This window comes from Salmo trutta, chromosome 20 (assembly GCF_901001165.1).
Source record: "Salmo trutta chromosome 20, fSalTru1.1, whole genome shotgun sequence".
Classification (NCBI taxonomy): Eukaryota; Metazoa; Chordata; class Actinopteri; order Salmoniformes; family Salmonidae; genus Salmo; species Salmo trutta.
In genome coordinates this window covers 20,934,085-20,949,277 of record NC_042976.1, presented here as the reverse complement: position 1 = coordinate 20,949,277, position 15,193 = coordinate 20,934,085, and the positions used below count along the sequence as shown (strand labels likewise).

General features: G+C 43.0%; 1 protein-coding gene across 2 annotated transcripts in view; it reads left to right on the top strand.

The window, feature by feature from the left end:
- Window positions 1–15,193, top strand: part of LOC115155665 (calcium/calmodulin-dependent 3',5'-cyclic nucleotide phosphodiesterase 1A) — an 85,728-nt gene that overhangs the window by 47,752 nt on the left and 22,783 nt on the right. For both annotated transcript variants that reach the window (XM_029702520.1, XM_029702521.1), the window contains one exon: window positions 13,463–13,576. In XM_029702520.1, coding sequence (XP_029558380.1) covers window positions 13,463–13,576 — 114 coding nt within the window. The remainder of the gene's footprint in view (window positions 1–13,462; window positions 13,577–15,193) is intronic.

Sequence of the window (15,193 nt, the reverse complement as noted above, 5' to 3'; positions counted from 1 at the left end):
GAAGTGGTCTGTGGTCACCACCTGCAGAACCACTCCTTTATTGGGGGTGTCTTGCTAATTGCCTATAATTTCCACCTGTTGTCTATTCCATTTGCACAACAGCATGTGAAATGTATTGTCAATCAGTGTTGCTTCCTAAGTGGACAGTTTGATTTCACAGAAGTGTGATTGACTTGGAGTTACATTGTGTTGTTTAAGTGTTCCCTTTATTTTTTTGAGTAGTGTATACACACACACACACACACACACACACACACACACACACACACACACACACACAACAGCATTGACCCTTCGTGACTGCATCCTGGTACTAAAGGGTGTGTTGAGTTCAGAGCTACAGAGAACAGTACAGGAGACTAATCACCAAGGTAAATTAGGTTGACCAAGATCATATTAAACTATTTTCTTTCTATTCACTAAATGATACCAAGGAAAAACAAGAAACTATTTTTCAAGACAGATCTTCTAATCACCCTTTCTAGCAACTGTAAAACAACATGAAAAATTGTATTCAATTACAGTAAGTTTGTTACGAGTTCCTTCATTTAGCCAGGGACCGAGCAGAGACTGGTATAATTATTTTAGCTAAGACAAAGAGCGAATAGTTTCCCTCTATGGTTAGAAACGTTTAGGCTCCAGTTTTTATGGTTTATTTCTGTACTAAAACGAGCACGCATGAAGCACATGTTGCTCGGCTATTGTATAACAGAAAACAGCTGACTGGTTGTCGTCAGGCCCTTTACTTAACTAGGCAAGTCAGTTAAGAACAAATTCTTATTTACAATGATGGCCTACCCCGGCCAAACCGGACAACTCTGGGCCAATTGTGCACCGCCCTATGGGACTAATCACAGCTGGATGTGATACAGCCTGGGTTCAAACCAGGGACTGTAGTGACACCTCTTGCATTGAGATGCAGTGCCTTAGACAGCTGCGCCACTCGGGTTTGAAGCAAAGCACCAAAGTTTATTGGGTATTTATTTTTATCAAGTAATAACTGCAACTTCTGACCTTGTACTTCTATTGCCAGCTGTAATTTATTCCGCTTCTCAGCAGTTTTCTGTATGATTTGTTTGATGTAACTCCTGGACTCTTGGAAAGCTGATCTGTATGGTTTGTTTTAGCTGCACTGCAGCATTGGGAATGATAAGAACTCCGGACACTCTTTGTTTCGTATTAATATTCCCCCTATTTAAAGTAGTGATTTATGCTGTTGGCTGTGGCATTGCATGCCAAATATTATCCACATAAATGTTCTTCCCTGTCTGCCTCAAAGTGATACAGACCGACCAATTAGGAGATATGTGCGTGTGAATGTGTGTGTGTGGTGTTATGTTATAAGTCACATCAGCTGTCAGGACTACAGATGGTTATGATCAGAGAGAGTGAGAGGCCTCTGACAATTCCCCTAGAAAGAGCATCATCTGTTTTTCATATGGCTGTATGTGTGTGTGTGTCAACTCTGAAACCATTGACCCCATTGCCTGCTCTTCAACTTACAGTACAGCACTCAGAATAGTAATCTGCTATGATGGGAGTATGGGGAACTGCTGGTTGTGTGTGGGTGTGATACTGTGGTGACATGGGACGTGTCAGGCTTCACAGTGTACTGTACTGTAGGTTATCCCTCTCTAAGATGGTACAGCAAGCACACTTATCCTGTTAGTCTTTCAAGTCCTCACAGTCAATGTTTGTCTTAATATTTTTCACATCCCATTATATCAAGTCTATATGTTTATTTCCAGTAAAGTATTTAAAATAAGTGTCAAATTAAAATGAACATCAATAAACCCCCAAACGCCGCATATTACTTATTGTGCTCCTCAAAATGAGAGAGAGAGAGAGAGAGAGAGAGAGAGAGAGAGAGAGAGAGAGAGAGAGAGAGAGAGAGAGAGAGAGAGAGAGAGAGAGAGAGAGAGAGAGAGAGAGACTCAAAGTGGATTTGACAGCTGGGATTTCCTCCTGCAGCCCTTCTTGGTAATGAATCTTAGCCATCCTATCACATGTAGAACACAACAGAACACAACGGTGATGGAGGGAGGGGAGAGAACTAGTGATGTTATGTTTGATACCGGAGGTCCGAGGTTTGCGCTGAAATCGCTAAGCAGTTTACGTCAAAGCAGTGGGCCGATGCCTGTATCACTTCATCAGAAGCACATGATCAATGACGGCCGAATCTTTGTTTCGTCGAACATCCACCTGATTGGTTTGGTATTGGTTTGGTAGTAGACAAAAAGGCTACGCTGTGCACGTTCTAAGGTGTGTGGGACGTCATCTTTAATAATTTGTCTGCTCTAGATTCTTTTGACCAGCGTGTGCCATTAGTGTACACTGTATTGATTAAAGCCTCAAGTAATGAAATTATTTTTGACACAATTGGCTGGAAAGCCTCAATGCTTCAGGAAGCTTTCTTTCCCCATCACTAGGGAGAGCAGGATGGTAACCGAGGTGAGGGAGGAGGAGGGTATTTATTCTTCATTAACCTCCTGTCTCCTGACTGCATGTTCTCTGTTGCCTTGTGATCAGAGCCATGTTCTCTCTCTCAGACATCGCTATACATACTAATAAATGATTTTTATATAGTGCCAAATAAGGGTTCTTTAGCTATTGAAGGGCTCTAAGTGTTATTTGAGTGAGTATTGTTCCACATAGAATCATCACGCTTCCCAAAGATACCTTGAGGGACAATGTAGTGCATTGTCTTCCGACAGATGGCATCATTCTAATCCAATGCTTTACACTTGGCATAGAGTCTGTCCTTGCAATATCATGATGCTTCATCAATGTGTAGTCGAGGTCTAGCTGTTAATAAATTGACTGATTTCTCTCCCAGCACCCCGTCTCTTCATAGAGAACATGTGCTTACAGCACATCACTGTATGATTTATCATGTAACACCCTGGAGACTCGTGTAATTATCCTCCTCTCAGCGCTGCTGTGGCTTCATTTCTCTTGTTTATCACACCATGATCACTTCAAGAGTGAGAGCTGTGCCTGTTTTCCCCTCAGTTGAATATAGCATTCTGGACTAATTTGTCACACCATTCCCAGGACGACTGAACTAAGACATCACCATCCACCAGAGAAGGTGGATCCAGGGCTGATGGAAGTACAGATCCATTGTTAGCCCTGTGAGAAGCTGAAATCTCTGCAGACTAGTAGGGTGAGATGTCCAACAGAGATACTGTTCAGAGTGAAGGATTGTGTGTGGGTGTCTGTGTGTGTGTGTGTGTGTGTGTGTGTGTGTGTGTGTGTGTGTGTGTGTGTGTGTGTGTGTGTGTGTGTGTGTGTGTGTGTGTGTGTCTAAACTATGATTACAAAAAGACCCAAGAGATCCATTTAGGGACCAAGCTAGAGGACTTTAAGTGGGAACCCAAGATGCCAGTTTACAATCCAGAAACAATCAGTAACTCATTCTATGTGTGATATGATCTGCAGTGAAGTTATGAAGTCTGTGGCGAGCCAGAGAAAAATACCTGTTGGTTTAGTTACAACTGCCAGGCTCCCACTACACCACAGTGATGTCTGTCTGTCTGTCTGTCTGTCTGTCTGCCTGTCTGTCCATACTGAAACCTACAGGCCAGTCAAACACACAACATGGTCTCTTTCAAATATTTCAAAATGGTGGCATTTAACTACTTTAGTTATACAGTATCTCACATAAGTTGACATTAGTTATACAGTATATCACCATTATGACATACTACTTAGCTTAAACAGTGCATTCGGAAGGTATTCAGACCCCTTGACTTTTTCCACATTTTGTTACGTTACAGCCTTATTCTAATATGGATTATGGATTCTAATATTGATCACCCTTGAGATGTTTTTACAATTTGATTGGAGTCCACCTGTGGTAAATTCAATTGATTGGACATGATTTGGGAAGGCACACGCCTGTCTATATAAGGTCCCACAGTTGACAGTGCGTGTCAGAGCAAAAACCAAGCCATGAGGTTGAAGGAATTGTCCGTAGAGCTCCGAGGCAGGGTTGTGTCGACGCACAGATCTGGGGAAGGGTACCAAAAAATGTCTGCAGAATTTGTATTTGTATTTATTATGGATCCCCATTAGCTGCTGCCAAAGCAGCAGCTGCTCTTCCTGGGGTCCAGAAAAATTAAGGCAGTTTATACATTGAAGGTCCCCAAGAAAACAGTGGCGTCCAAGTTTAGAACCACCAAGACTCTTCCTAGAGCTGGCCGCCCGGCCAAACTGAGCAATCGGGGGAGAAGGGCCTTGGTCAGGGAGGTGACCAAGAACCCGATGGTCACTCTGACAGAGCTCCAGAGTTCCTCTGTGGAGATGGGAGAACCTTCCAGAAGGACAACCATCTCTGCAGCACTCCACCAATCAGGCCTTTGTGGTAGAGTGGCCAGACAGAAGCCACTCCTCAGTAAATGACAGTCTGCCTGAAGTTTGCCAAAAGGTACCTAAAGACTCTCAGATCATGAAAACAATATTTTCTGGTCTGATGAAACCAAGATTGAGCTCTTTGGTCTGAATGCCAAGTATTCACGTCTGGAGGAAACCTGGCACCATCCTTACGGTGAAGTATGGTGGTGGTAACATCATGCTGTGAGGATGAATTTCAGTGGCAGGGACTGGGAGACTAGTCAGGATCGAGGGAAAGATGAACGGAGCAAAGTACAGAGAGATCCTTGATGATAACCTGCTTCAGAGCGCTCAGGACCTCAGATTGGGGGAGAAGGTTCACCTTCCAGCAGGACAACGACCCTAAGCACACAGCCAAGACAACGCAGGAGGGGCTTCGGGACAAGTGTCTGAATGTCCTTGAGTGGCCCTGCCAGAGCTCGGACTTGAACCCGATCGAACATCTCTGGAGAGAGCTGATAATAGCTGTACAGCGACGCTCCCCATCCACCCTGACAGAGCTTGAGAGGATTTGTAGAAAATAATGAGAGAAACTCCCCAAATACAGGTGTGCCAAACTTTTAGTGTCATACCCAAAACGAGTGTCATACCCAAAACGAGGCTTTAATCTCTGCCAAAGGTGCTTCAGCAAAGTACTGAGTAAAGGGTATGAATACTTATGTAAATGTGATATTTCCATTTTTTTTGTAATAAATTTGTAATCATTTCTAAAAACCTGTATTTTCTTTGTCATTATGGGGTATTGTGTGTCAATATATGAGGGGGGGAAAAACTATTTTATCAATTTTAGAATAAGGCTGTAACGTAACAAAATGTGGAAAAAGTCAAGGGGTCTGAATACTTTGCGAATGCACTGTATGTCACATAGCATGGATGGTTAGTGTGAAAGACAGGTTAATGGTAAGGGTTGTGGTTAGGGTCTGCAACATACACCGGCTTTAAATTGATTTTGTCGGCTTGGTTTAACCCCAGGTCCTGTTTGTTTGAGTTGAACAGACCATGTGTCAGTGGAGGCCTGCAGGGCTTTAGAAAGCAGAGAGCAGGCCAGGCTTAGACCATGATAACATAACACAACGAGGGCCCGTTCTCACCAAGTGTGTTTATAGGCCAGTGAATGGACGGTTTTTAAGAGCTTGAGCATCTGAACTGGAAAGCCACCAAGAGTACTGGAACCACTCACCTCTCAGAATGAGAGGACCTTGAATGGTCTGATGACTCACAAGCTTGTTTCCCTCACAAAGTTGTTTTCACAGAGAGAAAAAGTCAATATTCCACAATCAGCAAAAACATTCAAAAGTTGAATGTATTTTGTTTTGATTCATTTTTGTATTTTTTATCAACATTAAATTACACATTGAGTCATTTTCTGTCTTGGTATTGGCCTGTATCATACAATGATGTTATTGTTATTGCCATCAACAGATCCCTTCTGTGAGACCATGTTGATTACAATCTGAAAGCATGGGAAGTAGTTTATTGAGAAGCCATTAAAGACAACAACCCAAACACAGTGGGCCCTGGTCAAAAATAGTGCACTAAATAGGGAATAGGGTGCCAATCTGGGAAACCTACAGGATTTATTGGCAACATGAAAAGTATTCTTGTTTGGCCTCTGTATGCGTGGGGCACCACCACGGTACAGATCTGTATATTTGTCTAGATAAATGATGCACCAAACCAGTGTAGTTCACAGTCAGACAACATGCTCTCAATAGCCTGGCCCCTTTTTGTTTTTTCATACTTGAAAGGGAATCTTTTATTTCCAGAGAGGTAATCATCCTCTGCTGTTTCTAGGAAACGGGTCGTTATCGGGTCGCAAATTAGTCCTTTGGGTGCCATCTGGGGCCCCAGCCCTGTCACCGTGCCATCTGGGGCCCCAGCCCTGTCACCGTACCCTCTGGGGCCCCAGCCTTGTCACCGTGCCCTCTGGGGCCCCAGCCCTGTCCTCTGGTGCCCTAGTGACGGCAGCAGCCCCCTCCAAGGAGAAGGGCACATTTAACTCATGGGAAAATACTCTCTCGTAAACCCCTTTTCAATGTCACCACCACTCCCAGCACCTGTAGAGTGTAGATTCTATACTATGTAAAGGCTGGCCAGTCCAGGTTGTTTTGAATGAGGCTGGAGGTAGTGTGTCTCTGAGGAGAGAGTCCCAAAGCAGATATCTCCACTCAGGTCAATCCTGGTAGTTTTGAGTCTTTCCCCCAAGTGTCCTGCCACCTGGAGCATTAAGGCTGGAGGTAGTGTGTCCCTGAGGAGGGAGTCCCAGAACAGGGATATCCACTCTGGGGCTAGGTCTGACACGTCCAGTCGGATGCAGCTCAAATCAGACCCTTTGGGTTGTGAAGGCAGTACAGTTCCGCATACTACCTATTTTAACTGACCCTAAAAAAAAACACACAGGTCCCCAAGGGTCCTCTTAAGTACTGTTGTCTATGTGGTGCTATTACAAATATACTCAAAATATGGTACTGCTTTTACTATAACCCTCTGATGAATATAATGGTTATTGTATAGTCACAGTAACATGATAATGTGTCTCATTGTATTGAGTTGAAGTCTTGGACAGCAAAGATAAGGCTATGTTTGCATCCCAAATGACACCCTATTCCCTATATAGTGCACTACTTTTTACCAGGGCCCAGAGGACTGTGGTCAAATGTAGTGCACTATGTAGGGAATATGGTGTCATTTGGGATGGAACCTACTGCGTCATCTGAGAGACTTCCAAATATCCTAAGCCCTCCCTTCCAAATGTCAAACAAAGATTCCCAGAGCTCATGTGAACTCAGATATGCACCTCAGTTGTTGAGAAAGATATGACTTATACAACTAAACTTGCTGTAAAATGAATTTGACCTGTCTTTAGTCCCTTTACGGTTGTACAGTCCATGGTTTTCTTCTCAGAAAAATCTCAATACTGAACACCTATGTGGGTGTTTCAGCTATTGATATACTGCCACTTTCGTCCAAATCTTCTGTCAATATGCCAACATATAGGCTACCAAAGCATACTAAAGTCACAGGAAAGAGAGAATAATTTTAGTTCACTACTTCCTAAGGCAAGGTTGTGTTATTGTGACCCAGATAGATCCACCAATCAGGGCCTCTATTTATATGTATCTGCTGTGTGATTGGTCTGGTCCAGTGTGTGTGAGATGGAAGCCATCAGGCCAGTGCCATGGAGAGTGACAGAGGAAAAGGTCATATGATTGATAAAGCTACGGATGGAAACACTGTGGGTGGGAACAGCCCTGTTGTTATGCCCCAACTCATTACCCATGAACTATTTCCGTGATTTCAAACTACGGTCTAAACGCAGTGTTTGAAACCTATTCACAAAGAGTTTCAGAGTAGGTGTGTAGAAATAGCAGCAGTTTGGCCTTTAAATCATAATAAGTAAGACTACATGGACAGGAGGGACCTGCCCTAGCTCAGTACTCCTACTCTGAGACACTTTTTGACTACAAAAGGTCTGTGGGAGCCTGCTGCTGCTGAGTGTCTGTGTGATAAGTGAGATGGGGAGGCGGTAGTTTTGAGGGGCTGTTGCCAACTCTCACCTTGGCTGCATCTCACTTTAATCCTAAGTGCACCAGATACTCTATATCAGTCTAAATGTCACAGTACACTCTTATAAAAAAGGGTTCCAAAAGGGTTCTTTGCGGAGGAATAGGATATTTACCATGAACCGTTTTGATCTGAAGAACTCTTTTTGGAAGACAAGGGGTTTTTGTAAGGCAAAAGGTTCTACCTAGAACCTTTAACATCTTAAGAACTGTTTTGGGGTTCTTTAAAAGGCAAGAAGGTTTCTACATGTTCTACATAGAACCATATATCATATTCCCAGCATGCTCTATTACAGGCTGATTTTCAGAATTGTTTGTTTTAATATCTGTGTTTTTGCATTGATTGGTTAATAAATGTTATGCTACACAAAGATAAAGAGCATACATTTTTCTAAACTATTCAATCTGTTAGTAGTTGGACTTATTGCACTCGTTACTGAGATGGTTGTTCCAGTTTAGATGACTGTGGTAGTCTTAGTATTCATTCTTCCCAACACTGGCAGTCATTCTGAATGCAGGTTACGGGTGATAAAAAAAAATCCACTTGTTGGATATCGTAACACTGGCTGAATTCCAATAGGAATTAAATATCGCATTGCAAGCTAGTATAATGTGACTTGCAGGCCTGATGTGGCCTGTAAACCAAGAGTTTCCCAACACCACTGTGTTAGGATGTAACTAGGTCCTCAAAGAAAGGCCTTATGATATACTGTATGTAATGTATTGTCATAAAGAAATACATTTTAAAGGCTGGTGGAACTGTTCATAGAGATAAGTGTCTCCAAAGATAAAAGTGTCCTCGGTAGAACCCTTCATAGAGGGTTCTATGAACCTTTAGATGATAAAATGGTTCTTGGTAGAATCCTTCATAGAGGTTTCTAAACAGAACCCTTTGTAGATGGTTCTAGGTAGAACCATATACAGGGGGTTCTATGAAGAACCCTACATAGAGGGTTCTGCAAAGGGTTCTATCTATCAACAAAAAGGGTTCCCCTATGGTGACAAACCGAGGAACCCTACATGGTTCTACATAGCACCTGTTTTTCCTAAGAGTGTAAATGTAATAACACAGGCAGTTGACAATGTGGAAGAGATACAGTTGAAGTCGGAAGTTTACATACACCTTAGCCAAATACATTTAAACTCAGTTTTTCACAATTCCTGACATTTAATGCAAGTAAAAATTCCCTGTCTTAGGTCAGTTAGGATCACCACTTTATTTTAAGAATGTAAAATGTCAGAATAATAGTATATAGAATTATTTATTTCAGCTTTTATTTCTTTCATCACATTCCCAGTGGGTCAGGAGTTTACATACACTCAATTAGTCAAACGTTTCAGGAAATCCACAAGCTTCCCAAAATAAGTTGGGTGAATTTTGGCCCATGCTTCCTGACAGAGCTGGTGTAACTGAGTCAGGTTTGTAGGCCTCCTTGCTCGCACACACATTTTCAGTTCTGCCCACAATTGTTCTATAGGGTTGAGGTCAGGGCTTTGTGATGACCACTCCAATACCTTGACTTTGTTGTCCTTAAGCCATTTTGCCACAACTTTGGAAGTATGCTTGGGGTCATTGTCCATTTGGAAGACCCATTTGCGACCAAGCTTTAACTTCCTAACTGATGTCCTGAGATGTTGCTTCAATCTTTCCACATCATTTTTGTACCTCATGATACCATCTATTTTGTGAAGTGCACCAGTCCCTCCTGCAGCAAAGCACCCCCACAACAGGATGCTGCCACCCCCGTGCTTCACGGTTGGGATGGTGTTCTTCGGCTTGCAAGCCTCCCTCTTTTTCCTCCAAACATAACAATGGTCATTATGGCCAAACAGTTCTATTTTTGTTTCATCAGACTAGAGGACATTTCTCCAAAAAGTACGATATTTGTCCCCATGTGCAGTTGCAAACCATAGTCTGGCATTTTTATGGCGGTTTTGGAGCAGTGGCTTCTTCCTTGCTGAGCGGCCTTTCAGGTTATGTTGATATAGGACTCGTTTTACAGTGGATATAGATACTTTTGTACCTGTTTCCTCCAGCATCTTCACAAGGTCCTTTGCTCTTGTTCTGGAATTCACTTGCACTTTTCGCACCAAAGTACGGTCATCTCTAGGAGACAGAACGCGTCTCCTTCCTGAGCGATATGACGGCTGCGTGGTCCCATGGTGTTTATACTTGCGTACTATTGTTTGTACAGATGAACGTGGTACCTTCAGGCGTTTGGAAATTGCTCCCAAGGATGAACCAGACTTGTGGAGGTCTTGGCTGATTTCTTTTGATTTTTCCATGATGTCAAGCAAAGAGGCACTGAGTTTGAAGGTAGGCCTTGAAATACATCCACAGGTACACCTCCAATTGACTCAAATTATGTAAATTAGCCTATCAGAAGCTTCTGAAGCAATGACATAATTTTCTGGAATTTTCCAAGCTGTTTAAAGGCACAGTCAACTTAGTGTATGTAAACTTCTGACCCACTGGAATTGTGATACAGTGAATTATACGTTAAATAATCTGTCTGTAAACAATTGTTGGAAAAATGACTTGTGTCATGCACAAAGTAGATGTCCTAACCGACTTGCCAGAACTATAGTTTGTTAACAACAAATTTGTGGAGTGGTTGAAAAACGAGTTTTAATGACTCCAACCTCAGTGCATTTTAACTTCCGACTTTAACTGTAGCTCTCTACAGCTTGTTTATGCAAGGCAAATGTTTACTTTCTGCATCCTCACTAGAGTCAAGTCATGAAATATGTTGATATTATAGACCATTATTTGGTACAACTTGTGTCACCATTATTTACGATCTACAACACATCAATGTAAGCTGAGACTCTCCTAGGAGTTTGTCTTGTTTTAGCCTACAGAACAAGCCAGTGCTGGGGCTGGCAGTTTGTCAATGGATGTCAGTCAGAGCTTCAATGAAATGTCATCACAATAGAATAGTGTAGGCTTGGCACTTGGCTCACTCATCTACATTGGCAGAGTGGTATCCTGCAGTTTCTCTTTTGAAGACATAAGAAGAAGGAAGGACTAAGAAGAAGAAAGGACTAGAAAATGCAAATAAGCCCACAGTAAAGGCAGGATAAAGTCCAAGGCTTATCACAGTCTCTCCACTGCAGGCTACATTCTGCTCACTTTGTACTAGAGATGGCGTTTACCCACCCCCTTACCCACATTGTAGGCATATTCATGGGTTGTTTTCTGTACTATTGTGTGTGTGTGTTTACTTTACAGTATTCTGGCTTTCAGTCAGTTGATCCTGTTGCTCAATGCTTTTAACAGCTTGTGTTTTAGGATGTGTTATTATAAACCACACCTATTGCTTTTTAATCCTCCTTTATTATTCACATAATAACAAAGTCCTTCAAACACCCTGGAAGGAGTTGATTTGATCTCAGATTTAAAACAGATAAGGTATGATGATGCTCCTCTTATGGGATCTTAGGATTTGTCCCAAATGGCACCCTATTCCCTATATAGTGCACTACTTTTGACCAGAACCCTACAGGCCCTCTGGTCAAAGGTAGTGCACTACATGGTGAATAGGGTGCCATTTGGGACGCATCCTAAGTCATTTTGCTGAGGGTTGGTTTGTTGGTTAGTTGGGGGTCTGGGGTTTGGAGACTGTGTGTGCCCGCTGAGGCGAGGCATGGATCTGTGTCAATCCCCTGTTCTTTTTAATGAGGCACTAGTCCCGTGGTAAATATTTAAAGTTGTATGGTAGCAGAACCAAAGGCTTCACAGACGCCACGCAGTTTCCGGGCTTTGTTGATCAGACGGTCGGCAGAGTTCAATGGTGCTCATTCTTTGGATGGTTTCACACACGCACACACTGGGAGAGACATACACACACACACTGGGAGAGACATACACGCACACACACTGGGAGAGACATACACGCACACACTGGGAGAGACATACACACACACACTGGGAGAGACATACACACACACACTGGGAGAGACATACACGCACACACTGGGAGAGACATACACGCACACACTGGGAGAGACATACACACACACACTGGGAGAGACATACACACACACACTGGGAGAGACATACACGCACACACTGGGAGAGACATACACGCACACACTGGGAGAGACATACACACACACACTGGGAGAGACATACACACACACACTGAGAGAGACATACACGCACACACTGGGAGAGACATACACACACACACTGGGAGAGACATACACACACACACACTGGGAGAGACATACACACACACACTGAGAGAGACATACACGCACACACTGGGAGAGACATACACACACACACTGGGAGAGACATACACACACACACACTGGGAGAGACATACACACACACACACTGGGAGAGACATACACACACACACACCAGCACAGATCCTTTCTGCTGCGGCAGGACCAGTGATCCTGACAGTTCTCCTACTTACAGTAAAGACACGTTCCCTCTCTGCCTTCTGTGCCTTTGCAGTTCATGAATAAAAAACTGAGTTTAGTTTAGTCCTTGAACTACTGCAGGATAATGACAACTGCTTCCCTTGTAGACCTTTAATGGCAGTTTCAAGGACATTGGCTTTGTGTGTTTTCTCAAAAAGTTCAGTGTACACACTGAAAGCTATAGTTGTTGGCATTGTAAAGTTAGTCAATGTGATTCTGTGCTGTAGGACTTAAAATCCATCTGAACCATCTAAAATAGAACAATTTGATTATGTGGTAGAGTATTCATTATTATCAAATATCTGTCATGGCTGAACTGTTTTACTACTGCTGCTATCTGCACAATTTTTTAAAATTATTTTATGTTTTACCAGGTAAGTTGACTGAGAACACATTCTCAGCAACAACCTGGGGAATAGTTTCAGGGGAGAGGAGGGGGATGAATGAGCCAATTGAAAGCTGGGGATGATTAGGTGGCTGTGAAGGACAGATTGGGAATTTAGCCAGGACATCAGGGTTAACACCCCTGCTCTTATGATTAGTGCAATGGGATCTTTAATGACCTCAGAGAGTTGGGACACCCTATAACGTCCCATCTGAAAGAACACACCCTACACAGGGCACTGCCCTGTGGGATTGGGATATTTTTTAGACCAGAGGAAAGAGTGCCTCCTACTGGCCCTCCAACACCACTTCCAGCAGCATCTGGTCTCCCATCCAGGGACTGACCAGGACCAACCCTGCTTAGCTTCAGAAGCAAGCCAGCAGTGGGATGCAGGGTGGTATGCTGCTGGCTAATCAATAATCAATAACTGTAATATGTATACTGTCTCAAATTCTCAAACCATTGGTCTTTGACCTAACCCGGTGACATATAGGCTAGTATTAAAGCTGACTGTCAGTTGATATAGAATCCAATGTAGGCCTACAGAATAAGTGGACTCTTTGACACATAATGTAATGGCACAGTTGAGTCGTATTGATGTACTGTTCTCCATACTGTAAGTATTATCCAGTGTTGATCAGCTCATATATAAAGATGAAATATGGATCCACCTTGCTCTTTACAGATTGAGATGCCTGGTGAAGCAGCTTGACAAGGGAGAAGTGAACGTGGTGGACCTGAGGAAGAATATAGAGTATGCAGCCTCTGTTCTGGAGGCAGTCTATATCGATGAAACCAGGTGAGTGCATTTCAAAGAAATTCCATTCCATGCATGACTGCATCAAGTATATTGCACTTTCTGCACGGCTGAAGGTACAGGAAAGAACAGCACAAATACAACTCACACTCAGATTGTTATTATTATTCATTATTATGAAGGTACAGGAAAGAACAATACAAATACAACTCACAGAAAATACAAGTCATATATATAAAACATATTCTGATGATAAAATTCCTTGACAGAATCGAGTGCAGTACTACCAGTGCAGCACTATTCTGTTTTAGTGCCTTAGCTCAGACAGTTTGGAAAGTGACGTTTCCAATACAAACAGTGTCTTTGTGTATGCTTATCAAAGCCCTTCAGTTCTCCCTATGTGTCTCCGTTCTCTTTCTGTGTCTCAGTTCTCTCTGTCTGACCTTTTATTCTACTGATTAAGGTTGTCCCTCCAGCCATCAATGACTGGTGTGTGTGTGTGTGTGTGTGTGTGTGTGTGTGTGTGTGTGTGTGTGTGTGTGTGTGTGTGTGTGTGTGTGTGTGTGTGTGTGTGTGTGTGTGTGCGCGCGTGCGCATGTGCGCGTGCGTGTATGTGTGTTGAAGCCAGAGACAGGGAGAGAACGTCAGGGGGGAATGTCTGTCTTCAAATGGGATGACAGATAAACTGAAAGGAGGCTGATCCATTCCCTGCTTTACTTCTTCAACTCCATGTGGGAAGCTTTCCATCTCTCCATGGAGGAGACTATTAAACTAGATTCTGACTGAGCCCCACACCCTTCTCAGTCTGGGCAGTTGTGGCTGTAGCTGTTTATGCAGACTGCAGTGTGTCAGCTCAGCTATGCTCTCCAACGATAAGCAGGTGTTTGCGTAGCCTGTAGACTGATCACATGCAGGCATGTTGACAGAGCTCATGTTCGACATCTCTCTCTCCCTGTCCGTCTCTCTCTTTCACTCTCTCTCTCTCTCTCTCTCTCTCTCTCTCTCTCTCTCTCTCTCTCTCTCTCTCTCTCTCTCTCTCTCTCTCTCTCTCTCTCTCTCTCTCTCTCTCTCTGAGGCCCCAATTCTATCTCCCTCCCTTTAGTATTGGCTCTTCAAGGCTTTGGTCCTCAGTGCTAGAACTCTCTTCAATCACCACAACACAAGGCATGTTTGCCAGAAAGCACTGCTACAGTTCCAGAAGTTTGATCCAAACAAAATAATGAAGTCGTTCTTTGTGTGCATCCCAAATGGCACCATATTTACTATGTCGTTTATTCTTGTTTTTTACGGTCGTTCAGTTTTACCATTTCAGAATAATTACTTGCAGAAGGAAGTCCTGACCTGCACCCGTATCACCATTCTATACACCTAATTTCCTTACGTTAGTATCTAATCTAATGCTAACACTATAATTACATCATGAAAAATATCTGCTTCTCTTCTCCTTCATTGGCCACATTTTCATGAAGACTAAAGATCTGTTTTCCAGTTGGTAAATCACCAAGGCTATTTTCCTCAGTTAAATAAGATGACTCACTGTGAGACAGGAAGAAGGGAAACAAAACAAACTGCAATGAAGTCGTTCTTTGTGTGCATCCCAAATGGCACCATATTTACTATGTCGTGCATTACTTGGTCAGTGCCCATAGACTTTTATTG